Below are 27,207 nucleotides of genomic sequence, written 5' to 3'. Positions count from 1 at the left end.
CCAGGATGTTCTTCTCTCTGATTGGCTCATCTTTGACCTTTGACTCCAGGTTCACCGTGGGACATGATGGGACAGAACCGGACCAGGAGGAGAACTTCTGGTCTCAGGCTCTGGAGGATCTGGAGACCTGTGGCCAGAGTGGCATCCTCAGAGAGCTGGAAGTGAGTAGTACAGTAAGACATAGTAGTACTAGTAGTTGTAGTAGTTGTACGAGCGATGGTAGTAGGAATAAGAATTTTAAATGTAGGGCTGGATAAATTTGAAATTCTTTGATTCTCATATCTTTAGTACTTTGATACTACTACAGTTTTATACCACAATAATATATTTTATCAATACCTTACTTTTCATTCTACAGAAAAAAAACAAAAAAACATTCTCATATTTTGATATTGTCTAAATATATCGTGACAGACAGTCATTATATACATTATTCTGTAAATGTAGGCAAAATGACACAGAAGCTGTTAATGTAATTGAAAAATAATCCACTGTTTGCGTCACATCACACTTTACACACACACCGTAGGAAACAACATCGATATTGTCAGATGACAATTCCTTCAACTTTTTTCTGTAACAAGAAGCTGAAAAGAGAAATGACTCCTTCTCTTCCAGGAGGCTGGAGAGGAAACGCACCTCCTCACTCTGGTATCCTCCTCCTCCTCCCTCTATAACTACTAACTCTCCCCTGTCCTCTCCCCTCTGTCACCGTGGAGACGTTTAGCTGTTTTCTTTGAATGTGACTCTAACTGCACCCAGCAGCAAAGCTACACACACCATGGTGACGTCATTGTGACATTTAGTGACATCACCCAGCTTCTGACCAATCACGTGGCACGAGTCATGTTGCACCGGGCATGGCAGTTTAAGCAAGGCATGGTGGGAGAGCTTGTGCAAGGCCTGATGGGTAGTTTGTTTTGCCAGTCATGAAGCAGATCTGCCAAGTGGTGCATGCACGTGATGAGTCCTGGTTCTGGTTTTGACTGAGGAGTGTTGACTGATGTGAGAAGACTTCGGTAAAAGAAAGACACTGTTGTCAGGTAGAACATGATAATTGAAAAAGTCCACAAAATCTCTCAAAATACGTTTTTGCAAATTCAGTCCAAACAGCCGTTGGTCCTTTCAGCAGATCCTGACAGTAGATCTGTCAAAACAACAGTCAATCATTTAAGGAAAAAAAAATCCCTTTAAGTCAGAAGATCATACCAATTTAAATTCAAATAAATCTAGTCTGTAGAAAATGCTAGATAGAAAAAGGGAAAGTCGATCTCTGCAGTACAGTCGATCCTTTTAGAAGATATGACGATGTATATCAGGTTAGTAGATCTTGCCAGTTGAAACAACAGTAGATTCAGAGGTTGATCCTGTCGGACGTCGGCCCTTACAGTAGTAGATCCTGTCAATACAAACAACAATATATGGATCGTGTTGGTTAAGAAAAATAACGATTTATATCGTGATAAATATCGATACCCTCTGATATGAAAAAAATGATTGTGATAAGATTGGTTTCCATATCACCCAACTCAACTAGAAATACTAAATCAGTCAGTCAGAGCAGTAGAAGAGCAATAGATCCCATCAGAAGAAGGTAGAATAGGATCTGTGAGTAGATCCTGTTCCTACAGATCTGTCCTGGTGTGTTCATGGCAGCTGGGGTCAAAGGTCGGACCCTATGAACCCTCCATGTATTTGATGGACCTAACTGAATTAGATTTTTAGTGGCTGTCTGTGATTGGATATTTTTGATTCCCTGTCTCCAGGCAACCATCATGTCAGGCTCCAGCCTCAGTCTGAACCATGACCCCACCCCCCTGCGCAGCACACTGGGACGGCAGGCGAGCTTCCAGGAACGCAGCAACTCCAAGCCACAGGTAACCCCGGCTGACCCCTGACCTCTGCTCGTGTTGTAATATGTCACGTCTTTAAACTGAGTGTTTGTGTCTTTTTGAGGAATCCTTCCTGTGTCTTTTCTCAGGTGACAACTCGCTCCAACACCTTGCCATCTGACCCCCAGCGCCGAGCCTTTGCAATGAGGAAGATGAGGCAGGAAGTCAATGAGATCCTAAACCAGAACCCTGTTGAGCTCCACAAGGTGACGTGCAATCCTTCAAAGTGAGTGGACATAAATCTACCGTTTGTGATCCTAACAGTGTGTGTGTGTGTGTGTGTGTGTGTGTGTGTGTGTGTGTGTGTGTGCGTGTAGCTGACTCTAGAGAAGGCCTCCGATCTGGAGGATTTTGGTTTCAGTGTCTCTGATGGTATGTTGGACCGCGGCGTCTACGTTAACAACATCCGACCGGGAGGCCCGGCAGAGCGAGGAAGCCTCCAAGCCTACGACCGAATACTACAGGTACAAAAACACGACTATCTACAGCCATGCTAGCTTCTCTGTGAAGGCTACTCAGCATCATGATCAATCTACCTGTTATGACTTTCAGATTAACCATGTACGGACCAGGGACTTTGACTGCTGCCTCGTCGTTCCACTGATTGCAGAATCTCCAAACCATCTGGAACTTGTCATCAGCCGAAACCCCAACTCCTCCTCCCTGCTGGCCAATCACACTGATGGCATCGCCAACAGCAACCACTCCTCTCAGCCAATCAGCAGCGATTTGGGACCAATGGAACTCTCCATTGTCCAGGGAGAGGATGGTGGTCCGATCAAGTGGAGCCAACCGGGCGACGGGCTAGGGACGGGGCTTGGCATGGCTCAGATGAATAATAATTCCTTATAGCAGACAAAAACTGGGAGAACCAGGATTAAACCAGTTCCAACCAGATTGGTCTGGAGAGGTCAACCATACAGTGAAGTTGATTTAAACTGGTTTTACATCCGTCCAAACTGGTTCAGAGTGACCCCCATGGTGCTACACACACCTTCTGGATGAACTTTGCCCTTTGACCACTTAAGTTTGACCTTTGAACTGCTAAAGCAGCCTGAAAGCACACTGATGGACCAGAGCAACTTCTCACTTTTCACTAGAACCAGTTCTGCATATTGGTCCTGTCACTGGAGCCAGAAGCATAACTACTGATTCTACTGGTCGAACTGGTCTGAGATGAATGGGTACTTGCCCAGAACCATGGCTATTGATTCTACTGAAGCCACAGCCTATGGTTTTACTGGTTTATGATTAATGGTTACTGATTCTGCAAGTCTATGGCTAGGGCTACTGGTCCTACTGAAGTCCGAGCCAGAGCCAATAGTCTTACTGGGCCAAGACATATGGGCTCTGGTGTTAGTGGATACAGAACCATGGCCCTACTGAAACCAAAACAAATGGTTCAAAAATGGGTCCAAAGTCTTGACAGAACCATTGGTACTGGTCCAACTAAAGCCAGACCCATTGGTCTTACTGGTCCAACACTTGGTTCTTGTTCTTGATGGCCGTGGCCACAGAATTATGGGTACTGAACTGTGGCTCAATTTACTCCATCTTGCTAGAATCAAAACCATGGCTTCTAGTTGTACTGGCCAAGGACCACAGCAGCACAAAAACTGATGGGACTTCAGAATCTACGACCTGCTTGTGGACAAACAGGTTGCCAAGGAGACTAGGGATGCTCCGATGTCATCCAACCAATGCTGATTGCTGATTGGTTTCTGTTCTTATTGATTTATGTCAAAGTCTTATGGATATGCCGCAAGTTCTGGGTAGAAGTACCTTTATTGGCCTCGAAGGTTGGGTTAAGGCTTAAAGGTACATTCATTACCAAAAGGGAAGCAAATTTTCACCTGGCATTATTCATGGAGGTTAGGTTGTGTTTTTTCCCGTCACTTATTCTAGGCGCGTCGTAGAGGGGGAGGGGCTTATCCCCATTTCTTTCTGTAATTTCTTTCCACCATCAACCAAATGAGAAATGAGACCGCTAGAAGAATAGACACATACTTCCATAACTTACTAGATAGTCCAATGTCCTTGCTCGCACATATTCACTCCAGGTCCTTTTTATTTATGTATTTATGTCGTACAGCTGTCCCACGCGTACAACACGCGTCACGCGCAAATTATATGCGAAATTAAAAAATTGCATCAGTCAGCATTAGTGTGTATTCAGGCCTTTGAATTGACTTTATATGCAATTGCTCTGCGTGAAAATGTTGCCTCACTTTTGGTGTGAGCGTACCTTGAGATTATAAATGGTTACGGTTAAGGACAAGTGTATGTACGAATCTGAAAATGGTTGTTTAAGTTTAAAATCAGATATGGATGCGGTGAAGGGAAGATTTGCTTTAGTTTGCTCTTTAGTTCAGGATGGAATCCATAAGACCACAACAAGGACTTGTTCCCACATGGCACCGAAATGCATCTTCAGTGTACACCTGCCGTTAGACATCATGCATGTCTCTGGTGACAGCTTGTGCTTATTCACACCAAACGAGAAGCAGCAGTTGTATTCATTGGCACATTCATTGGTTTACCACAGCTGGATGTACCCAAATAAACGATTAAGCTGTGATTAAATTGCTGAAGTAACTGCACAATGATGGTGATTCCAACAACGTTTAAAATCTTTTTTTTCTGAATGTGAAATGTGAGTCTGGTTGATGGGCGCTAGGCTATGTTAAAATGTAGCTGCTCCATCAACCCTTAACATAAAGTTATCTAGGCATAAATACGGCAGCAACATATAGTACACATAGTCTCCACATAGTCTGGTCTCTGGTCTACTAAGAGCTACTATCGTAGAGCGGTGACCACAAACAATACGGCACAAATCCATATCTATTGGATGCATCTTTGCATTGACTTTGAATGCAATCGACAAATGCACTTCTTGTTTGTTGTGCACACAGCACGGTGATAAGATCTCATTTCCCTGCCCTATGCAAAAAACACAAAGCATGTTGTTATTAACTGACAGGAGGCAGAAATGCACTTCCTGTGCCGAGTCTGTCCGAAATGAAAAAGAATACAGACTGGGTCTGGTCCTTGGCGTTTAAACTCCAATTTTGATCTGATTGTCCAAGACGCATTTTAAAATGAAGTGTAAACAGGAGATGCAGCTGCCTGAATTAGATTTTTGTGTAGTCTATATCTTCAAAATGTCCCCAACAGCTCATAACACGCTCTCTGACTAGCACCACTGGCAATTTTGAAGTCGACTAAAAGTCCTTAAATTCCTGAGACAAAAATTAAAATTTGCCATGAGAACTGGGTAAACTCCATCCATTTATTCATCTGCATATATTATATTATATTATATATTTCTCAAGGTATGTTTTTTTTTGCATTGGTAGCGCAAATCTAAAAGGATTTCCAGTCCTATTGGTGGAAAAGAAAGATCCGTCAAAAGACAAAAATCAAGTTAAGAAATGATCAGCTGTGATCGGAGCATCCCTAATGACATGAGACAGAGGGTTTACTGTTTAGATTTTAGTTCTGTGCCATGAACGAGCTGCAGGCTGGAAGAGTAATAATAATCATTATGATAATAATGATGATGATGATGATGATGATGACAACACTGAGCAGTTCAATAAGAATCTTTTTCTACTGTTTACACCTGTTGGACTGGCCACACTGTGTGTATGTATGTGTGCGTGTCTGTGTGTGTGTTGGTATGTTATGTTTGTTAAACACAAGGCCAGTTAAGCCCCTCTCACCTCAAGTCCTCGTCTTGGCTTTGCCCCCCCCCCCCCTTCTTCACCCGTCCAGGCATGGCAGATGGCAGTTCTGAAAAATTCAGCTGATTGGCTGGAACCAATCAGACAACAGAATCCTCCCTGTCCATCTGTGATTGGTTCTCCTCAACACACAAGCCAACCAATCAGCTACCAGGAAGAAGCCAAGCATGCCCCCACCCTGACTCCCCCCCACCCCCCCACCCCAGTAACAGTGATCTATTATGCTAATCGATCTGTGTGTTTTTTGGATTGACTGTTGTCAATTTTCTCTGTTTGTTTGTTTCTATGGCGGCTGAACCTGAAAAGATGTAAAATATATTAAAAAACAGTTCAGTCCTGTCGCTGTTCACATCGAGACCATCAAACCCCCAAAACCTTCACCTCATTACCACGAAAACAATGATGTTACACAAGAAAAAAATCCTGAAAGAACAGGAATCCTGTGACAGTAAATACCTGTGTGTGTGTGTGTGTGTGTGTGTGTGTGTGTGTGTGCGTGCGTGCGTGTGTGTGTGTGTGTGTGTTTATTTTGGAGAGATTTCAACATCTTCGTGCTCTCATCTCAGTCTGAACTCACTATTTAAGGTGGCCAATCCGAACCCTCCCTCAGCACCAACCACCAGTGGAAACCCTCCCCTAAGCTTTAACAACCAATCACACTCTGTGCTTGGATCGGAGAGCTGTGATTGGCTGTTTGTGTGTGAATAGTTGCGATTGGCTGTTGGACTCCCTCCAAAATGTTGTCAACTGTGATGATTTGAAACCTAAGCACAGAGCAAGCGTATAGTTAGCTTGTAGCTAGCAGACATTGAGCACAGGGCTAGTGTACGGTTAACTTGTGGCTCCCATTGGGTTAAAACCCACAGCACAATGCTAATACTGGCTATGGTACTGCCTAGCAAACATATGTTCACCATAAATATATGGTTAACAAACAGCTAACACAGGGCTAACATTTAGCCAACATACCTATATGTTAGCACATGGCTAACCCCTGGCCAACACCTGGCTAACAAAGCCAGCGTATGGTTAGAACACCACTAGCACAGGGCTAACATCTGGTAAACACAGCTCGAACAAGGCTAACGCATTATAAATGTAACCAATATTTGGATAGCTCACAGCTAACACAGGGCAACCACTAATATTCAGTTAGCACATGGCTAGCACAGGGCTAACACAGCTAGTATTCAGTTAGCACATGGTTAGCATTCATATCCAACAATCCTGTTGGTATTGGTTGCTACGGTAACTGGGTGGTAGCCTTGCCAGATGCTTAGTGAAAACTGTTCCACCAATGGGAAAACGCCACAGAGCTGAGGGGCGTGGCTTCAGGAGGGTTTGATGACTGAGATCTAAAGCCATACACACTGTTTGTGTGCATGTATTACGTGTGCGTGTGTGTGTGGAGGACTAAAGCTGCCATTATAATAAATGACTCAATAAATGAAATAAATCATAGAAAAATGAAGAATACAGAAAATAATACATTGGGGAAATAATTAAATATGAAAATATATTAATACAAAAATAAGCAATTTGTCAAATAAATAGATTAATTGTATTTATTTATTTTACTTAATTTCTTTCTGTGCATATGTATTTCCTTTCAAATTAACCTGCACATTTATTTGATATTTGAGGCTTTTATTTGTACATTTACTCCCTGTATTTATTTGACTCATTCATTTATTTCCTATAATGGCAGCCATCTGTATGTGTGTGTTAGAGTGTGCGTGCATGTGTGTGTGTGTGTGTGTGTGTGTGTGTGTATATAACATTGCAGGGATTTGCACTCTAGTGATTCACCACAGCAAGACATCTGCCCACACACACACACACACACACACACACACACACACACACACACGTACATACACACACGCGCACACACACACACACACACACACACACACACACACACATGCATTGCACTGCCATTTGAAATAGTGGGTCAGATTAGATTTCATGTAGCTTCACCAACCAACCAAACTGTATTTTTCTTTAAAGGAACAGGGATGTTGTAAAGTATTTTTGTACAAATTTAATACTTTGGTAGCATGACGTTCCTGGTGTTTGTCCTGTTGGGCTCCACTGCTCTCCTCCACCCCCCTTTGTATGGACGACTACTGAGCAACAATAAAGATGAAGACCTGCTGGGAGGACTGGACTCCGTGTTTGTTTTTTAAAATAACATCATTTTAATTATTTGTCATTTTACAGCACAGTGTTGCACATTGAAGCTTAAGTTGTAGCCCGTACATACTAAGTTACATTAAGATTTAAATGACAATGGAAAAAAATGAAATAAACAGGTAGTTGTATACAAATAATGTATTATATTATATACCTAGAGAGATATTGGTTCATAGTGGGAGTGAGGTTAATGCAACACAATATCATTTTTTATTTTTGATGTTTGCACATTTTACAGTGTAAATATAGTAAATACATATGGGAGTGTATGTACTATACATAGAGTGTGAATCTGGACCACGTCAGTTCCTGAAGCCAAAGCAGAGACGGCCGCCAGAAGTGACATTTCTTCTGTAAAACCATGTTTCATTTTGTATTAGTCATATCTGTATATATGTACAGTACCTGCCATTATTTTTGAATTTTCATACACACTAACTTGATGTCCTGCCACCAGTATGGATTTGGAAATAAGAATCAAAACAACTGGAAAATAGGTTAAACATCTTTGTTTGCAGTCCAGCAGGTGGATTTAAATGCAGGAATAAAGCTGCATTTTCTCTGTTGAAACGTGAACCGGATGTGACGTTCTCGCTCGGCGCTCTTCTCTCCTGTGTGCTCGGTGAATCGGTAGTGGATTAGTTCGGCCTGTTCTCCGTTGTTTTGTCGATGCTAGCAGCTGTCGCTGTTTCCCCGTCACATTGCTGCACCGTTTTAGCACCAGCTAACCGGTGGAAACATTAAACCGACGTCTTTCTGGATAAATAAACGCCGAGCCCGACAGGAAGCATGTCCACCGCCCTGGAGAGCTACATCAACCGTATCCTGCTGCTGCTGCCGCTAGCTGGCTAACATGCTAACAGTCCGTCTGAGTGAATGAATAAATGCCTAGCTAGCTTAGCGTGGGAGCCAGGAGAGAGATTTCTTGAGTTATTTCCGTAGAGTGGTGCAGCTTTTCTGCTTTGAAGTGCGGGAGTGGCGTCAGGAGTTGCAGTTGTGTTAGTTGTTGACTGAATAATGTTAATTTAATTCAACTCTTTGTCCAGCAGCGTGTGTTGTTCCTTTAACTCTGTGTGATTCAGGTACTGTGGCCATCGTCACCTCGGACGGAAGGATGATCGTGGTGAGTTCATTAACTGCTAACTACGTGTGTTCTGTGGTAAATTAACAGAAAACGTGTTAATACCACACTAAGAAAATAAAACACCACAGCTCTAAACCTTACTGAAGTAAGATACGTATTGTCAGCAGTCTAATGTACTTAAAGTAAAAGTAGACTGCACTTTGTCACATTGTTTAATCTCAGTGGACAAATTCTGTAAAGATGACGCCACAATGCAGTGAATCAACACGGTATACGATTAATTCCCTTTCCATTTTCACTGGTTTGTTCTCCTTCAGATACAGATATTGTGATGCATATTGTAGATGATTATCTTGCGATGTATCATGATATCATTATCGTTGGCATGGGCAAAATATCGTGATATTATGATATCGTGAGTTACTCCGTGGCTCCCGGTCACAGGTGTGCAGAGAAGGATGTAGATACATATTTCTGTGGTTGATGGAGGGAGGCATGATAACGACTGGCAGAAACATGCTTAAACACACAACCATCAATATTTGTTTGTTGAATTAAGATGTTTTAATTAAAAACCATTACATTATCGTGGGATATAATAGAAAATAAAATCATATTTCCCAACACTCAGAAACATTAAAAAAAAAAAAAAAAAATCCTTTTGTTACTTAGCCTAAAATGTGGCCGTACCAGAACATTCAATTCTGTTGGTATCTGCAGGCAATCCGGGGCAGACAAAAAGAAAATATAGAAAGTAGAGTAGAAAGTAAACAGGTGTGTAACTGAGCTGGCAAGGTGTGTGTGAACCATCACACATCTGGAGATCCGTGCAGAAAGTGAAGTGTTTGTGTTTTCAGGGCACTCTGAAGGGCTTCGACCAAACCATCAACCTGATCCTGGATGAGAGTCATGAGCGGGTGTTCAGCTCCAGTCAGGGGGTGGAGCAGGTGGTGTTGGGACTTTACATCGTCAGAGGAGACAATGTGTAAGTTGTCTGTTAATCATCATAAACATAGTAATCCATCATATCGGCCAGAGATGGCATAGAAAATATTTAAAGGTGTTTCAGGATAAATAAATATCTGTCTGTCTCTTGGAGGTGGAACCGGACACAAAGGTCATGGTTTTGGGGTCACGGTTCAGAATGTTTTCATGACTTATAATAATAATGATGATGAATAGATTTGTTTTATTTATTATAAAAATATAAGTTACTCAAATATGGGTGTAAATGGTAAATGGTCCTCATTTATATAGCGCTTTTCTCCAAAAAGTCACACATTCACACACCGACGGCTAGGGGTGTGTATTGGCAAGAACCTGGCGATACGATACGTATCACGATACAGGGGCAACGATGCGATATATTGCGATATATTGCGATACTGTAGGAACAACGATATATTGAGTTTCTTTGAAAGAATTTAATTTAATTGTAACAAAACTGTAGCACATAGCACACACAATGCTGTTACATGCTTAACATCAGCTTACTGGATTCGAACAAAGGGATCTATATTTGTATTTCACAAGAGAAGAAATACAAGTAATAAGCATCCCTTAACTGTAATAAGCAGGTTCAAATTTCTGAAGTTGAAAAAGAAAATGCAAAGTCACTGCAACATCTGCTCTTTATGTGCAGGCTGAAGAAATTAATATCTGCCTTTCAGTAAAAGTCTCAAATACTTGCAAATATATGCGGTCCCTGTATAATCTAACATAACAATACTTTTCCTGCAATATCAACAGTCGTTAGCTTAAAATGAAGAAAAAATATGTAAACAATGTTAATTAAGGCTGTAGATATTTTAAGATATCTGCTTAGAGGTTCACAAACAGTGAGGAGTTTTTGATTTCAAAGTAGTTATCGAAAGAAAATATGGTCTCTATACCTTCAAACGTCATAACACTTTTTCTGGCTGTTACCACAAATAAATTAGCATATACTCTCTCTATAATCAAATATGAAAGTGCTTGTAGGATTCTTAAAATATTAACAAAAAATGTAAACTGTTATTGACAAAATAAAGTACAAAGCCCTACAACATCCACTTTTTCAGTGTAATCTCAATAAAGGAATTTACTTTTAAGTTTTTATTTAAGTCCAAGCGTCGCATGTCAAAGCGACTCTCTCTGCTGAGCTGAGCGAGTCCAGCACCGTCGCTTTGACTTTTCTGTACAACTTCGGGAGAGCGATGTCCGTGATGTGTTGTCGGGAAGGGATGGTGTAACGGGGCTCCGGTGTTGTCATCATATTACGAAATCCCTCATTCTCCACAACACTCAGAGGACGCATGTCTTTACAAATAAAAGTACTGGCTGTGTTATCTTGGTTGTGCGAGTTGAGGTCGCTGGTAGTTTCGAAAAGTTAACTTCTTCAATAGTTCGCCGGTGAACTGTGCTAAGTTAGCGGTTAGCATGCAGTTTGCCACAGACTAGCGCTCTCGCGGGATCTCGGGATCTTATTGTTCCTTTGGCGCGGAGGACCTAATGACTGCTGCCAACTAGCGGCCGGAGGTTTAATTGCAACACAAAAATGAACAAACACCGTGAATATTTGCATGTTAATTGTTAATAAAAAAATCGATACAGTATATCGTATACATCGATACGGTATAGTCAAATAAAATATCGCGATATTTAAGTGTATCGATATTTTCTTACACCCCTACCGACGGCAGAGTCAACCAGGCAGGGCGACAGCCAGCTCGTCAGGAGCAATTAGGGTGAGGTGTCTTGCTCAGGGACGCAAGGCACTCAGCTAGGAGAAGCCGGGGATCAAACCAGCAATCTTGCAGTTGCCAGCCAACCCGCTCTACCTTCTGAGCTAAACCCCCCTGTGTGTAAAGGGGGGTGTAAACGATTTCAGGATGGTTGAAAGGATTTTTCAGGGAGGTGGTGAATACATTGAGTCTGGAGTCTTCCTGTCAGTTACAGTTTTAGAAAGAAAAATGTCATTGTCAGCTCGTAATCTGTGCGTCTCTATCTTTAATGTTCACGTTTAATCTAGGAAGTATGTGTGTGTTTTAGGGCGGTGATCGGCGAGATCGACGAGGAGACAGACTCAACTCTGGATTTAGGAAACATCAGAGCCGAGCCGCTCAACTCTGTGGTCCACTGACCTCTGACCCCCCCTCCCACACACACACACACACACACACACACACACTCTCTCTCTCTCTCTCTATCGCCATGGTAACCAACGACAGCATGTGTTACAGGGCCTGTTTACTGAGCTGAGATCTCCTAAAATTATGTTAAATTAAAATCAAAGTTCAAATGTTTTTCCAGAAGACTCAGTAAACAGCGATCAGACTCCTCCACTGACAGTTTTCTCTTTGTATTTTTTATATAATAAAGAATTGCTAGAGTTGTTGAATACATTTTTTTATGCTTCGAGTCAGTTTTTGTCTGAGATTTGTTTGAATAAAGTTTCTTTTCTCATATTTCGAACAAAACATCTTTCTCTCTTTGTTTTATTTTACGGTGTTGGAAGAAGTGCTCAGACATTTTATTTAAGGAAAAGTAGCAATACCACAGTGTAGGAATACTCAAAACCAAGTAAAACTGCAGAATATTATATATGATATACAGTATATTGATGCATTAATGTGTTCATCTGTTTAATTATTTAATATACTGCATGGTAGTGTAATGTATAATAGCTTCATTATTTATTAGTTTAAGTTTTTAACAGTAACAATTTTTACAATAGTTACCTGAGATGTTAGGAGATCTTAGTATAAAGTTTCATAAAATGGAAATACTTCAATAAAGTACCTCAATTGTATCCAAGTACAGTACTTGTTTACTAAAGTTAAACATGTGACTGAACAGCTTTAAGGTTTTGATCGATTGTGGTGAAAATGTAACGGCAAACAAATATTTAATAAATCCTAAAGAGGATTTAAGTTTAAATTCAACATAAATGACGGCAGGGTTGCTGCTTTCTGATGTTTAATAGTGGAAGATGGAAACATGCTTTACCTCGTTAAGATTCTTGTAAGTGCGTTTTCTCGACGCCACCTGCTGGCCAGACTGCTGCATTACAACCCGTCTGGTTCAAGTTGTAATTAGTGATGTCCAAATGAAGCTTCGTGAAGCATTTTCTTTATTTTCTGAGCCCAATAGATGGCGCTCTCTGTTCAACAAAGGGATGAAAGCAATGGAAATATATCGGCCTTCAACCCTTTGTTGAACAGAGAGCGCCATCTATTGGGCTCAGAAAATAAAGAAAATGCTTCACGATGCTTCATTTGGACATCACTAGTTGTAATGCACAACAACCACAGATGATGTTTTTGTGTATTAAATAGTGTTATATAAGTGAAAATGTTGGCCTGTAGTTCCACCATGGAGCCGGTCCTGCTGAAGTGCTCTACTTCCTACAAGAGTCCATATAGTACATCATGAAGAGAAACATACATATAATATTTTTATGACACACTATGCCAGGACCTTTTTACGACAGAACTACTACGATATATTTCATGGCCATTTCTACATATACTTTTATTTTACACTAAACTTTTGCTTTTGACTAACTTTTTGACAAACTTCATATTTATTAAAAGAAAATCTACACTGAATTGTTATGATTTTATACTATTTTAAACTTCTTTGACATACTAATATTTGGACATCACCTTTTTACTATATTCTACTATATACGGTCTGTGAAGGTTCTCCAGGTCCTGGTTCTCTTTGAAAGCTGGACCTGGTTTAGGTTTTTGTTAAGAGGCTTCTTCAGTTCAAACTGACTGTTGGGAGTTTAGTGGACTGTTGATTTGGCTTCATACATCATTTATCCCTTTTTAATTACATACATTTTAATTACATACACAAGACATATTTAAGCATGACTTTTAGATTATTCTTTTCAATGTACTATTTCCATTTTTATGTTTTTTTTTTATCCAATTTTGGCACAGTATGCTATGACTGTGGCTGTTTTCAAGTTTGTCTTTTTATGACTTTTCAATAACTATATTAAACTGTCTTTTGACTTTTTTGTTATAGTATTGTAATATGTCTAAAAAATACTGTTACTTTTTATGACCTTTGTATATAATACCTTTTTCAGCACTTCATATACGACATATTATAAGTAAACTGATTCTGTATTTCTTTCCAAGCCTTCTTTATGACTTTGGTTTTTAAAGAACATACTTGCTGTCCTGGTCACCATCCACAAACACACTTTCATAGACTTGCTTTCATGTGATGTCTGTTTATTTCATTTCAGTCATAGTTATTCATTTGTTGTTTTTACTGTCCTTTAAAGGGATTAATATTAATAATATTAGATTTCACTATCTCAAAGATGTGTATAGATATGCATATGCTTCTTTGTCTGTTAAAGCAATTTGTTAACTTTTCTTTTAAAGGTGCAACACAATTAAAGTTTATTATTATTATAATATTATTACTGGCCACCAGGGGGCGACTCCTCTCTGGTTGTATAGAAGTCTATGAGAAAATGGTCCTTCTCTCTTGATGTATTATCTCAGTAAATATTGTAAACATGAGTTTACAATATTTAATTTCAAGTCTTCTTCAATACAGCATGATGTTCATTTAGTACATTATGATTAATTTAGAGTCCAACAGACCAGGAAGCAGGGGAGGCATTAGGGGGCGGGGCTACCTGCTGATTGACAGGTCCATTTAGAGTCCAACAGAACATTTGTGAATAATATAGAGAGAGGTGATGACATGCAGCAAAGGGATTAGAACCCTAACCCTGCAGAATGGACTCAGTGTACAAAGGCCTCAGCTCTACTGACCTGCACATGCTGCATTTTAAATCCATGAAAAGTATTAATAAATGTCTTCTTCAGCATCCCTGTGTCCTTTCACCTTCACGTGTCACTTCTGTTTGCGAAAACAAGAGGATGAAACCAAGATGGCGGCATCCAAAAACCAAGATGGCGGCATCCAACATGTCGTCCAAAAACTAATAGGTGACGTCACAATGACAAGGCCCACTTCCTGCATACAAGCGGTCTATGGGTGGAAAGTAACTAAGTACATGTACTCAAGTTCTGTACATACTTCACTTGAGTATTTCCATTTTCTGCAATGTTATATTTCTACTCTGCACTTATTGCACTTTTTTTTCTTTACTACATTTACTCATTAACTTTGATGACTTTAAAACAGAATATAATCAACAGATAAATGATGATGTATAATTATAGATGAAACATCATAGCAGTTTATAGAGCAGGTAAAAGGAGCTCCAACGTTTAAGTCATGAACACATGAATGCATCAATAATCATAATCCAATAATATGATATTATTCTGCCTCTAATATGATAGTACTTTAAGTAATAGTAGGAACTACTACTTCTGAAATGAAACGCTGCTTTTGTCTTCAGCATCTGTCATCGTCATGGTGAGCTCTATGATGTTCCATGTGAGAATGGCCTGATGGACTTAAAGGAACAGTATGAAGAATTGAGGAGGATTTACTGGCAACCTCACCACCAGATCAGTTCTTTACACTCAAACAGTCACATGACAGTACTCAACAGTCTGCAGAGGTTTTATTTTGAAGGGTTAAAACGGAGGTAGCAGTAGTTCTTTCACTAAAGTCTGTGTTGTTGTGCTTTCATGTATTCCAAGCGTCAGAGCGCTCTGCAGTCGATGGATCTGGTCTGGACTCGGAGCCGGATCCTCGTAATGGAGCCGCAGCCAGAAGGCGCCTGGAAATACACACAATCAAATATCCTCCAGGCTTAACGAGTCCTGGAAGTCACAACGTCATCATCATGAACAGATCCTCACCTTCACTGACCCTCTGACCCAACGACACCAGCAGCTCCACCCCTACGCTGTGATTGACAGGTTCTCCGGCCTTCGTTCGGCCCGCCCCTAACTTGTGAAGAACCTCAGCTATCATGAAGCCATCGATGTCCATGACGACACCTGCAGGAAGGCACACAGACAGGCCTTAACATTTCATGTGGACGTTAATTATCTTAATAATCCCTTTTTTAGGGTTCATCACGTCTTTTTTCCAAAACGTGATGATTAAAAAGGTCCACCAGAGGAAGTTTAAGAACCTAATATTTGATTATCATGTCGGCCGCGTTAGATCTGAGCTGGAACGTCAGTTATTTGTAAAAGCAGAGAAGTGCTAAGAGTGTTTCCACGTCTCCTTCCGAGGTTCCGTCGTGTCCAAGGGTTTCCATGGCAAGGAGAAGCTGAGAGCCGTGTGGATTGGCCGTCTCCATCCAGCGGGAAGGAGGTCAATGGTTCCTCGGCTTTCAGACTCCAGCGTGGAGAGAGGTCGGGTCCCTGGATGCCCCTCTGGATGCCTCTACTTCCTCCAAGTGCACTTTTGTTTGGAGCCTCGCTGCCGTAGAGGCCTTAAAACACTCAACGCTCCTCTTCACCTCCGCACCGCTCCTGATCCGTCTCGGCAGGTTGTGGTTGCTGGTTCTCTGCCGTCGGCTCGAGGCGATAAACCTGCTCTCACTCAGAGTGACGCCTGCAGAGAAATGATGATGTGGGAACAGAGAAGTTCTGTCTTTGTTGCAACCCGGGACCTCTAGGATGTTGTTTGCAGTCAGACAGCGGTTTGGTAGCCTTCCACGGGAACATATTATCATATAATCATATATTATCATATACAGTATGTTGCTGCATGACTGATTGTGCCTGAAACAAGGTGTCCCATCGCCCAGATCCTGGTCTCCTGGTCTTCTGCAGTCTCTCCTAGTCCCACATCTGCCTGGTCCGACAGCGCCCTAGATGACCTTTCTGAAGGTTATTCCACGATACTCACAGTGGAGGTCCGATTCTCCAAGGTGGTCCACTTCATCCCACTACCTAAGCTGCTAAACACACAGCTGAATGAATGAACAGCGTAGTTTCAGAATCCATTTGGTGTCACGTCTGCTCTTTAAGCTTTATTTTTAGATTATTTCCCTGCTCTAAGCTCTCCTCTCGTTCTCCCTCATGTGTGTTGCCTCCCACTCTCTGCAATCCTCCTCTTTCATCTATGAAATAAAGGCAAAATGCCCAAAAATAATCTTTAACAAAATGGTGTATTTCTGTCTTATTGTTATTTATGTATGGGTTTACCATCTGCAGGCGTCTTCAGTTGGAGCTGATGCTCAGCCTTTCTCAAGATGCTGTAGTAATCTGTGTGGGCGGAGCACAGCGACCGAGCCGTCTCACTGGCCACGCCCTGAGCCTCCATCATGGCCTGGAATTTAGACAGAGCAGGTCCACCAATCACAGCATTAGAAATCTGCCTTCTGCCCTCTGATTGGTCAGACACCAAGCCCGTCATCTTCAGCAACATGCTGCCTACAGAAACGGCATCATTACTCAACACATCACTTTGTTTCTCTTGACAACTGGAATTAAAATAAATATTATTCCCTTTTATTTTCTACTTACAACAAATAAATTAGCTGCTTTTGGTCCCAGAATGATTATGACCTATTAATTGATTAATAACTAAAATCCTGATTTTAAACGATCCTGTAATATACTGAATAATTACTTATTATTATAAATACGCTTTTGAACTCTTTTCAAAGAACATTAAAAAAGGAGTTTTTGATCAATAACTAATTACTAATTAACTTATTAATCATCTACTATCATGTCTGAAATAAAGAAGTAAAATAATCAGAAATAATTCATCTTTATATATAATGTATATGTCCATGTTCATGAGTCCTAAATGGTTTTAGAATAACGTGGTTACCCAGAGTTGTGACCAGCTCCATCAGGTCGTCTGGTCCGTTTCCCTTCAGCGTCTCCAGAGACTCCATCACCTCCAGACTGTTACCAACACATCGACCAATCGTACCGTCCATACAGCTGAGGACCGCCCCCGTACGCATGCCCAGATCGTTCCCTACAGTCACCTGGAACAAGACACCCACCATCATCATCATCATCATCACCATCATCACCATCATCATCACCACCATCACCATCATCATCATCATCCTGCTCCTCCTCCTCCTCCTCATCATCATCATCATCATCATCATCATCATCATCATCATCACAATCATCATCATCCTGTTCCTCTTCCTCCTCCTCCTCATCATCATCACAATCATCATAATCCTGCTCCTCCTCCTCCTCCTCATCATCATCATCCTGCTCCTCCTCCTCCTCATCTTCATCATCATCATCATAATCCTCCTCCTCCTCCTGCTCCTCATCATCATCATCAACATCCTCTTCCTCCTCCTCCTCCTCCTCTTCCTCGTCCTCACCATGACTGACGTGCTTTCTAAAGATCTTGTATTACTGGATGACTTGAATTGGAATTGGTTGTCATCAAATTCAAATCACTTTAAAGCATATTGTGATTCTGTGAACTTTACTCAACTTATTGAATCACCTACACGACCTAATCATAAGAACCCAAGCAAGTCCACTCTAATTGATATCATACTTACAAACAAACCCCATGATTTCACCCATACAGTATTTTTTTTATCATTGTACTGTAGTAACTGTAAGAAATTGTAAAATCCCCAAAGAATTACCCTAGAATTATTACAAAAAGGAGTTTTAAAATGTTTGACACTCAAGGGTTTTTGCATGAATTGTTTGCATCTGATTGGGAAAAACTGTTTCTAATTCCTGATGTGACCACTGCATGGCAGTATTTCCACACCTTGTGAATAGGCATGCACCTGTTAAGAATTTCAGAGTAAAAGGCCATGATAATCCATGGTTCTCTAATGAATTATCCAAACTCTTTCATGAAATAAATTTGGCTTGGGCCACAGCCAGGAAATCGGACACAGAGAGGGATTTCTGTGGTATTTAGAGTACTGAGAAACAAATTTACAGCTCTTGTACGTAAATCAAATCTGAATATTACGTAAACGAAACATCACATAATCAATTTCATCCTGTTAAATTCTGTAAAACCATCAAATCACTTTTATCCCTCCACTTTATCTAATGAGTTCCCAGGTCAACTATTAATACATTTAAGTTTTATCACTAACAGGACAGAGATGGTAAACAGCTTTAATAAGCTTTATTTCTTCAGGTTCTATTTTTAATGGGATTGCTGATTGTAATATAATAACTCCATCTCCCCACTGAGAGAAGATAGACCTTTAGCTTTTCTCCAATCCCAAGAAATTAGGTTTTAAATGCCTTAAAACATCCATCCATCCATCCATCCATCCATCCATCCATCCATCCATTGTCTACCGCTTATCCTGTCGCGGGGCCTTAAAACATCTTGACATAAAAACTCTGCAGGGCCTGATGAAATTAATCCTTTTTTTCTTCAATATCATTTGAACAGGATATTGTCCCTGATATTTGGAAATCTACTCTGGTTGTACCCCTGTTGAAAGGTGGTGATCTAACCAGATTAGATAATTATCGACCAATGTCTAAGCTAGCAGCTATAGGCAAAATCTTAGAATCTATCGTCAGCGAACAACTAAAGGAATTTTGGTTGGCAAGAATATTTGTCTATGTTTCAGTCTGGTTTCAGAAAGAATCATGCCATTGCCATTATGAAAGTTCTAAATGACATAACCTACGCCTTAGATAGTAGAAATTCATGCTGCAATATTTATTGATCTAGCTAAAGCATTTGACACTGTCAATCATGACATTCTTCTATCACGTTTGGATGGTATTGGTCTTTCTGAAACCGCATTAGACTGTATTAGGAATTACTTAAATAATAGATGCCAAAGGGTGCAAATTAAGGGGTATCTTTCAGATGAGCTTATTGTTGAAACAGGTGTGCCACAGGGGTCCATTTTGGGGCCCTTGCTATTCACAATATACATAAACAATCTTAGTGATAACCAATTAGATGCAAACATTCATTTATATGCAGATGATACCATAATGTACATGATATTTGATGATGATTTAAATGATAAGAAAACAAAATACATGATTTTTTCAAAGAAACGGAAGTGTGGATCCTCTCCACCACTCCACCACCTCTTTACACACTGCAGGGTAGATCAATAGAATTGGTCTCCCCATACCTCGGTTTTGTGCTGGAGGAGGACTTATCATTTAAACGAGATGTTATGCAATTGTTGACTAAGCTAAGGTTAAAATTGGGGTTTTATTTCAGGAACAGCGCTTGTTTTTCACAGTCAGCCAAGAGAAAGCTGGTGGAAGCTACTTTTTTAGAATGTTTTAGAATATGGAAATGTTTTCTATAGACATACCACCAAGGCTCTTCTGCAGTTATTAGACTCTGTTTATCACTCTGCTCTCAGATTTATAACTCATACAAATCATTCCACTCATCACTGCACACTGTATGAAATGGTTGGTTGGCCCTCACTTTATATAAGAAGGCACAAGCATTGGCTAATACTTGTGTCCAAGGCTGTAGTTGGCCAGCTTCCTTTGTACATAACTAGTCTTTTAACAGTCGACAGACAAGAGTATAATCTGCACTCAAGTAGATCTATTCTTTTAAATGTTCCATTAATGAAGAGTCTGGAAAGACTGATTTTATTCAAAGTGCACCAGCTGCATCTATCAAACTCCCTGCTTTCATTTCACTCACTGAGTTTAAGTCATATCTGAACCGAACATTCCAATTTGTCTGCTCATGTTTTTGTTTTATGTATCTATTTATTAGCTTGTCTTTCCTTATTATGTTAATTGTGTGCTGCTGCATCTTCATCCTCCTCCTCATCTTTATCATCCTCCTCCTCCTCCTCCTCATCATAATCCTCATCCTCATCATCATCATCATCACAATCATCATAATGATCCTCCTCCTCCTCCTCCTCCTCATCATCCTCCTCCTCCTCCTCCGCCTCCTCCTCCTCATCATAACCATCACCATCCTCATCATCATCATGATCCTCCTCCTCCTCCTCCTCCTCATCATCATCATTATCATGATCCTCATCATCATCCTCCTCATCCTTCTCCTCCTCATCATCCTCCTCCTCATCATCATCATCCTCATCCTCCTCCTCATCATCAACAAAATCATCGTCGTCATCATCATCATCATCATCATCATCATCATCATCATCATCTATTTTCAGATTGCTGATTATTGTCTCTGAACCTGAACCTGATCATATTTACCTATTCAATACAAAGATTGATTGAATGATTTGTTCCTTTTTTCTCGTGTAGACTTTATTTAGGCCTTTTTATGAGGACCTTTTTGTTTTATGTTTTTTATTTTATGAAAACAATAAAACATATAATATGGTAAAATTATATTTACCATGATGTTAGTATTTTCCATTACTTTTAGAGAACACACTCTTTATGTAACATCATATTTAAGCATGTAGACAAACTGCCAGCTGTGTAGTACCAGTGGTACATGAGTACATGGTAGTGTGATTACTACCTGTAGTACTTACTAGTAGCTCTGCTAGTTCCTTAGCACTCTCCAGGTCTTTGTAGTGAGCAGCTCGTCCAAACTTCACATCCAGCACCAGAGCAGACAGTGACTCAGCGCCTTTCTTTGAGATAATCGAGCCTGAAATAACAAACACATGTAGTATTCTGTGGTCGTGTTAGTAATTATGGAGGACAGACGCTGCCATTAGAATAAATAAATGACTAATAAATAATTAGAAAAATGGTCGGAAAATGATTCCCGATAATTTGGGAAATAATTAAATATTAAAAAATGGTAGTGATGTCCAAATGAAGCTCCGTGAAGCATTTTCTTTATTTTCTGAGCCCAATAGATGGCGTTCTCTGTTCAACAAAGGGTTGAAGGCCGATATATTTCCATTGCTTTCAACCCTTTGTTGAACAGAGAGCGCCATCTATTGGGCTCAGAAAATAAAGAAAATGCTTCACGAAGCTTCATTTGGACATCACTAAAAAATGGATACAAAATGTGCCAAATAAAAATGTATTTGTATTCAAATATATATTTTAATATTTGTCCAAAGTTTAACCTGCACATAGCAGAGGCTTTTATTTTGACTTTATTTATTAATTGAGTCATTTATTTCTGTATTATAATGGTAGCTTTAGTCTTCCATAAGTAAAATCAGTTCAGTACCAGCAATCAGCGGTAAGCTGTCCACAGTGCTGGTGGCGTCCCGCAGGGCATACAGGACTCGATCTGCAGGAACCAACTTCTCCGTCTGACCCACAATGCAACAGCCCACTGAGTCCATGATCTCCAGAATCTGCAGTCAGCATATTTAAACTACAACTAATCAGTACAACAGGGAGGTTCACAAGTGTGAAAAACTGTTGAGCATTGAAAACAGCTGGTTTTCTTTTTAAATTGTCATTTTGCCATTTTTTTAAATTTAATTTGGTTATTTGTTTGTTGGTTGTTGTGTTTAGACAACTATTCATATTTGAGAAGTTTGTTAAATTGAACACATGGTTTCTATGTGATATTTTTTGATACATCTTTTGTAATTGCATCTGTAGATACAAATAGCAGCTTGAAGCTTAAAATAGAGGAAATGTTTGGCCATATGACACATATATTTAATATTACTATTCAATTCTTAATACAAGTAATATTTAACATTTTACAAACTAGTTTTTAGAAATGAGAAGTATTTAAAAGTGTTTATTTGGTGACTTTGAGTTTTTATTGATTATGATGTTCAACAGTGTCACCACAATGTCTCCTGATTAATTTGTGTTTAGGTTCTGAAATTAGCTTTCATATTTGATAAATTCACAACCCTATTAAAATGCATTATGGACTATTGAGTTCTCAACCTGAAACCTACCGACTGGGTAGTCCGACCTGAATATGCTGTATATCATTCATCATACATCTAGACTGCAACTATTCTTTCCAAATTTCAAAGATTCCTGGTTATATTCTGAAAACAGCTAATAAGATACTTTGAGAGCTGCAATAAGGAAAGGTTAATGTCGGGAATATTATATTTGCTTTCGGCTGAGGAGTAAAGTTCTGTTGCACTAAATCAACTTGTGTGAAGTCAAAGTCCTGCTGTCGAGATAAAACATGTTTGTTGACAACATGACCTGTCGTGAAGGAAACTTGGCGGACTCGTCTCTCGTTACATCACATCTCCACTTGTATTGAATTAAAAAAACAACTAATTAAATTCAGAGGAGCATTGCTGTTTAAATGACTAATAACCCTTTGCCAGTTTTGAATTCCAAATTTGGAGCATATATATGATAAAGGGAGCTCTAAAAATGGTCCTGACGGAGGGAACCAAGTCTCATAAATGTTTATCACAAGCTTGTTTTCTGCAATAATCCAAAATTCAATGGGAGAATCCCATTTTTGTCCCAAGCCGTTCGTCACATGACATGAGTCATCAGTCAAGTTAACATCAACTGCACTCTTTCTCTAAACTACCTATATTAAACACCGATTCAACATGAACGTCAGTGAACAGAGGTTCAAACAGGGAGGCGGAGCTCTACTAAAGTAAACACTGATGAAAACAGGAGGGACCTCTGCTAAGGGAGAGAAGTCAGAATCACACTGGTATGGTCCTTGAAGTATATTCTGATGCTAATACCTGAGTACTTATAGTGGAGTATTTCTACACAGTTCTCCTATCACTGTTAGTTTGTTGCACCTGAGCTCCTGATTGGTGGATGTTGAATCCTGGAATTGATTCCAGCTTATCCAGAGTTCCTCCTGTGTGAGCCAAGCCCCGCCCACTGATCATAGGCACCTGACGAAGACACACCTGGTGTTATGACATCACAGTAGAGCAGACAGACAGGTGTGACGTGTGAGTGCAGACATGTGTATACCTTACAGCCACAGGCAGCTAGCGCAGGCGCTAACACCAGACTGACTTTATCCCCCACCCCTCCCGTCGAGTGTTTGTCGACCATCAGCCCAGCCCACTCCTCTGGCCATGACATCACTTCTCCCGATGACATCATCTCCCTCGTCAGGGTCTCAATCTCCATGTGAATCATCCCCTTCTGCCAGATGGCCATCAGCATGGCACCTTAACGAAGAACGTAGAGGGAGCATGAAGAGGACCTCGGCGGAGTGTTTTCATGTGCGAGTTGAACCCTTCGTACCTGTCTGACAGTCTTGTATGGTGTCGTGAGTGACGGTGTGGATGAAGGTTCTGATCTCCTCATCGCTCAGCGCTTCTCCATTTCTCTTCTTCTTGATCAGTTCTGGGATGGTCGACATGTCGACCTGAGAAAACAAAAACCACTCGATTAATTCATTAGCGAGAGTATCCGAACAACAAGATACAACTTTATCGGACTGAAAAACTGTGCAACCATATACAACTGCATGACCAAGGTCAAAGGTCAATAGCTAAATTTGTTTTAGACCAAAAATACAGAGCTCTTATAATAAAACAACATAATCATACACAGATATCAAAAACCAAAACAGAAAAGTTCTATGGAGGATGCAGTCTGATCGTGCAGTCATGATGATGTTTTTTAATACTGGTGGACAACCTGGTATTGTGGTGGAAATCACTTTATGATCAACTGATGAGAAATAAGAATACAACTCCTAACAGAGCTTTTAGTAATTTATTCTATAAAGAGTCCAAAAACAGGCTAACAGTCGCTACAGACAGACTGTAAACAGACAAAGTCTAATAAGTCAAAGCCCTCGCAAACAGGGTGTCCAAGCGGACCGCATCACCGAAATACAGCTTCAGAGCAAACTATCTGGCCAGATAGGGGCAGACTCCTTAAGAGTCTGACCAAGTCTTCAGTCTTGAGAAGGGCTTTTTATACCGTTGTTTGTGTAGACGGAGAACTTTGTCCAGAATGTGGTGTTTGAACCACTCATCAGTGTCCATAGATCCATATTGACTTGCCAGCTGTGCTGGTGTCACAAGATGCATTTTACAACTCATGACATGACATAAGTACAGAATACAGGTTACCTCATGACACTTGGAATAGTATGAGTTAAAACTACTCAAACTACTAATTATACTATAATGAAGGAGCCAAGGTCAATGCAAAGACATGAATACCAGAGACTGTCTGGTTCAATCAACAAGGTCTCTGCTGTATTTATGTCTAGATGACCTTATTTGTAATGTTGATGAGCAGCTACAATGTTAGCATAGCCTAGCACCCATCAACCAGACTCCATTCAGAAAACAAGCATTTTAAAAGTAGTTGGCTTATGGTATCGCTGTATCGGCATGCGTGGTAAAGAGAGAGCTGAGCCGAAAGGCGAAGCTCTCGATTTACCGGTCAATCTACGTTCCTACCCTCACCTATGGTCATGAACTTTGGGTCGTGACCGAAAGAATAAGAACCCGGATACAAGCGGCCGAAATGAGCTTCCTCCGCAGGGTGGCGGGGCGCTTCCTTAGAGATAGGGTGAGGAGCTCCGTCACACGGGAGGAGCTCAGAGTAGAGCCACTGCTCCTCCACATCGAGAGGAGCCAGTTGAGGTGGCTCGGGCATCTGTATCGGACGGGAGGTGTTCCAGGCATGCCCCACCGGGAGGAGACCCCGAGGAAGACCCAGGACACGCTGGAGGGACTATGTCACTCGGCTGGTCTGGGAACGCCTTGGGGTCCTCCCGGAGGAGCTAGGGGAAGTGTCCGGGGAGAGAGAAGTCCCTGCTCAGGCAGCTGCCTCCGCGATCCGGCCCCAGATAAGCGGAAGACAATGGATGGATGGATGGATGGATGGATGGCTTATGGTCTTGCAGACAGACCTAACAAAGCATGACTTCAGACTTTTTACTGATCACATCACTATTAGGTATTTCAGCATCCTTTCCATTTGGTTATTGATATTAAATCACAGCTAAATAGTTTAGCAGACATTTGTCTTGATATTCAAAATATGACACCTGCTTACTGGGGGGCATTAGCTCAGGAGGTAGAGCGGGTTGGCTGGTAACCGCAAGATTGCTGGTTCGATCCACGGCTCCAAGCTCCACTTTAATCACAAGGTTTCACTTCAATAGCCACCGATACATCCTTGACCCTCATCCTGACCCCCCCCCCCCATCTATACTATACTTTATTATAATACTATAGTATAGTATAACACTATACGATAGTGAAGTTTGCTCATGACACCACTACATGGAGACACATTCAAAGACGAGGTCTCATCTGGTGCAGACAATGATCTGGTCCTGAACACCACAGAAACCGATGGATCTATTTGTGGACTTCTGTAAACGTCGACAGAAGCACCAACAGACGGCGTCCAGCTGCACCGCCGAGAACCCGAAAGACTTTAGAGATACGTGCTTCTCACAGGACATATGATCAGCTTATAGAATGTGATGCTGAAACTAGTTTAAACACGTAACATACACATTAATGCAGCGGTAATTTTTATTCAGAAACATCCGATAATTACATAATTATTGGTAAAACCTTTTACTGCATCATCAATACTTTACATTCTTTGACTACATTTAGCTGCTAATATTTATTTGGTACTTCAGTAAGGTTTTGAAAGCAGCACTTGTGCAGTGTGGTATTAGTACTCGTACTGCAGGATAGCATCTCAATACTTCTTCCACCTCTGCTTAGCTGTATGTTGCATTGGCATGAACCTGACTTTACCTAACTATCACCACTCTTCTGACCTTAACATGAAAACGTGACTGTTTAACTCACCACTTAGAGGAGCTTACCTGTTCTGGTGTTTTCACTCAATGAAAATGAGATAGGCTCACCCTGCAGCTCGTTATAGGTGTCCAAGGTCAGGAGTCCATCGGTCAAGAGAGCACGGAGGAGGAGGAGGTTAACAGCCAATCCGGATCCAGTTGTGGTTATTCAGCGTCCTCAGACCCCCCCCTAAACACCCCTTTATGTGATCCTGTACGTTTAAGCGACTTTGCAACAAGGTGGTGCCTCCTTTGGATGTGAAGTATTGACGTCTGCATCCTCAAACTGTAGCAAAGAGGAAAACTGCTAAACATGTTAATGCCAAAATCAGGCAAATCATCCTGTGTAAAGTGTGTAAATCTCTGTTTTGTTGACTGTGTCCAATCAGATTCTGTGACCGCAGAGCCTTTGTTACAAACTTTGTAATTGTGTGTGTAAATGGCCATGAAATAGAATATAAACATATCTGTTTATTTGGATTACCTTTCTGTGGAAGAGATTAGTTTTCAATACTCCTCTGGAGTATAATGTAGTTCTAATCCAATCCAAAAGGTTGATGGCCCAAAACTAAGGTGGCGACAAAGAGATGATTGCTTACTGTAAATCCAAGAGGGTGATAGCCAAAAAGCAAGATCGCGACAGTCAAAAACCATGAGGTGAAGGCTTAAATTAAAACCAAGATGGCGACGACCAAAGACCAATATGGTGGTGGCCAAAACCAAAATGGTGACGGCC

General features: G+C 40.7%; 3 protein-coding genes across 9 annotated transcripts in view; 2 read left to right on the top strand and 1 right to left on the bottom strand.

Annotated features, from left to right (window-relative positions):
• Positions 1-7,800, top strand: part of grip1 (glutamate receptor interacting protein 1) — an 82,355-nt gene extending 74,555 nt beyond the window's left edge. For all 6 annotated transcript variants that reach the window (XM_084039193.1, XM_084039191.1, XM_084039192.1 and 3 more), the window contains 5 exons: positions 50-161; positions 1,767-1,877; positions 1,982-2,098; positions 2,210-2,356; positions 2,445-7,800. In XM_084039193.1, the coding sequence (XP_083895319.1) occupies positions 50-161; positions 1,767-1,877; positions 1,982-2,098; positions 2,210-2,356; positions 2,445-2,744 (787 nt within the window). In that variant the 3' untranslated portion in view covers positions 2,745-7,800. The remainder of the gene's footprint in view (positions 1-49; positions 162-1,766; positions 1,878-1,981; positions 2,099-2,209; positions 2,357-2,444) is intronic.
• A 673-nt stretch (positions 7,801-8,473) lies between these two features.
• Positions 8,474-12,376, top strand: lsm8 (LSM8 homolog, U6 small nuclear RNA associated). Its single transcript, XM_084038780.1, has 4 exons — positions 8,474-8,654; positions 8,917-8,957; positions 9,776-9,903; positions 11,949-12,376. The coding sequence occupies exons 1-4, from the start codon at positions 8,624-8,626 to the stop codon at positions 12,037-12,039; spliced, it is 291 nt and encodes a 96-aa protein (XP_083894906.1). The 5' UTR covers positions 8,474-8,623; the 3' UTR covers positions 12,040-12,376.
• Positions 12,377-14,762: 2,386 nt separating this feature from the next.
• On the bottom strand, positions 14,763-26,533 carry tymp (thymidine phosphorylase). Of its 2 annotated transcripts, none has more exons than XM_084038380.1 (10): positions 26,499-26,533; positions 23,930-24,053; positions 23,651-23,853; positions 23,470-23,568; positions 21,945-22,074; positions 21,289-21,407; positions 17,646-17,808; positions 17,012-17,239; positions 15,710-15,850; positions 14,763-15,627 (listed from the first exon to the last, which is right to left on the bottom strand). In XM_084038380.1, exons 2-10 carry the CDS (start codon positions 24,045-24,047, stop codon positions 15,482-15,484), a joined length of 1,347 nt encoding a protein of 448 aa, XP_083894506.1. In that variant the 5' UTR covers positions 24,048-24,053; positions 26,499-26,533; the 3' UTR covers positions 14,763-15,481. The 2 variants fall into 2 exon arrangements, with proteins under 2 accessions (XP_083894506.1, XP_083894507.1); XM_084038381.1 differs by lacking the exon at positions 26,499-26,533 and adding an exon at positions 26,327-26,416.
• Between the last annotated feature and the right edge of the window lie 674 nt (positions 26,534-27,207).

The sequence above is a fragment of the Eutrigla gurnardus genome, assembly GCF_963514095.1.
Source record: "Eutrigla gurnardus genome assembly, chromosome: 21".
NCBI classification, from domain to species: Eukaryota; Metazoa; Chordata; class Actinopteri; order Perciformes; family Triglidae; genus Eutrigla; species Eutrigla gurnardus.
The sequence above is the reverse complement of the archived record's forward strand: the minus strand, read 5'-3'. Positions and strand labels throughout refer to the sequence as shown.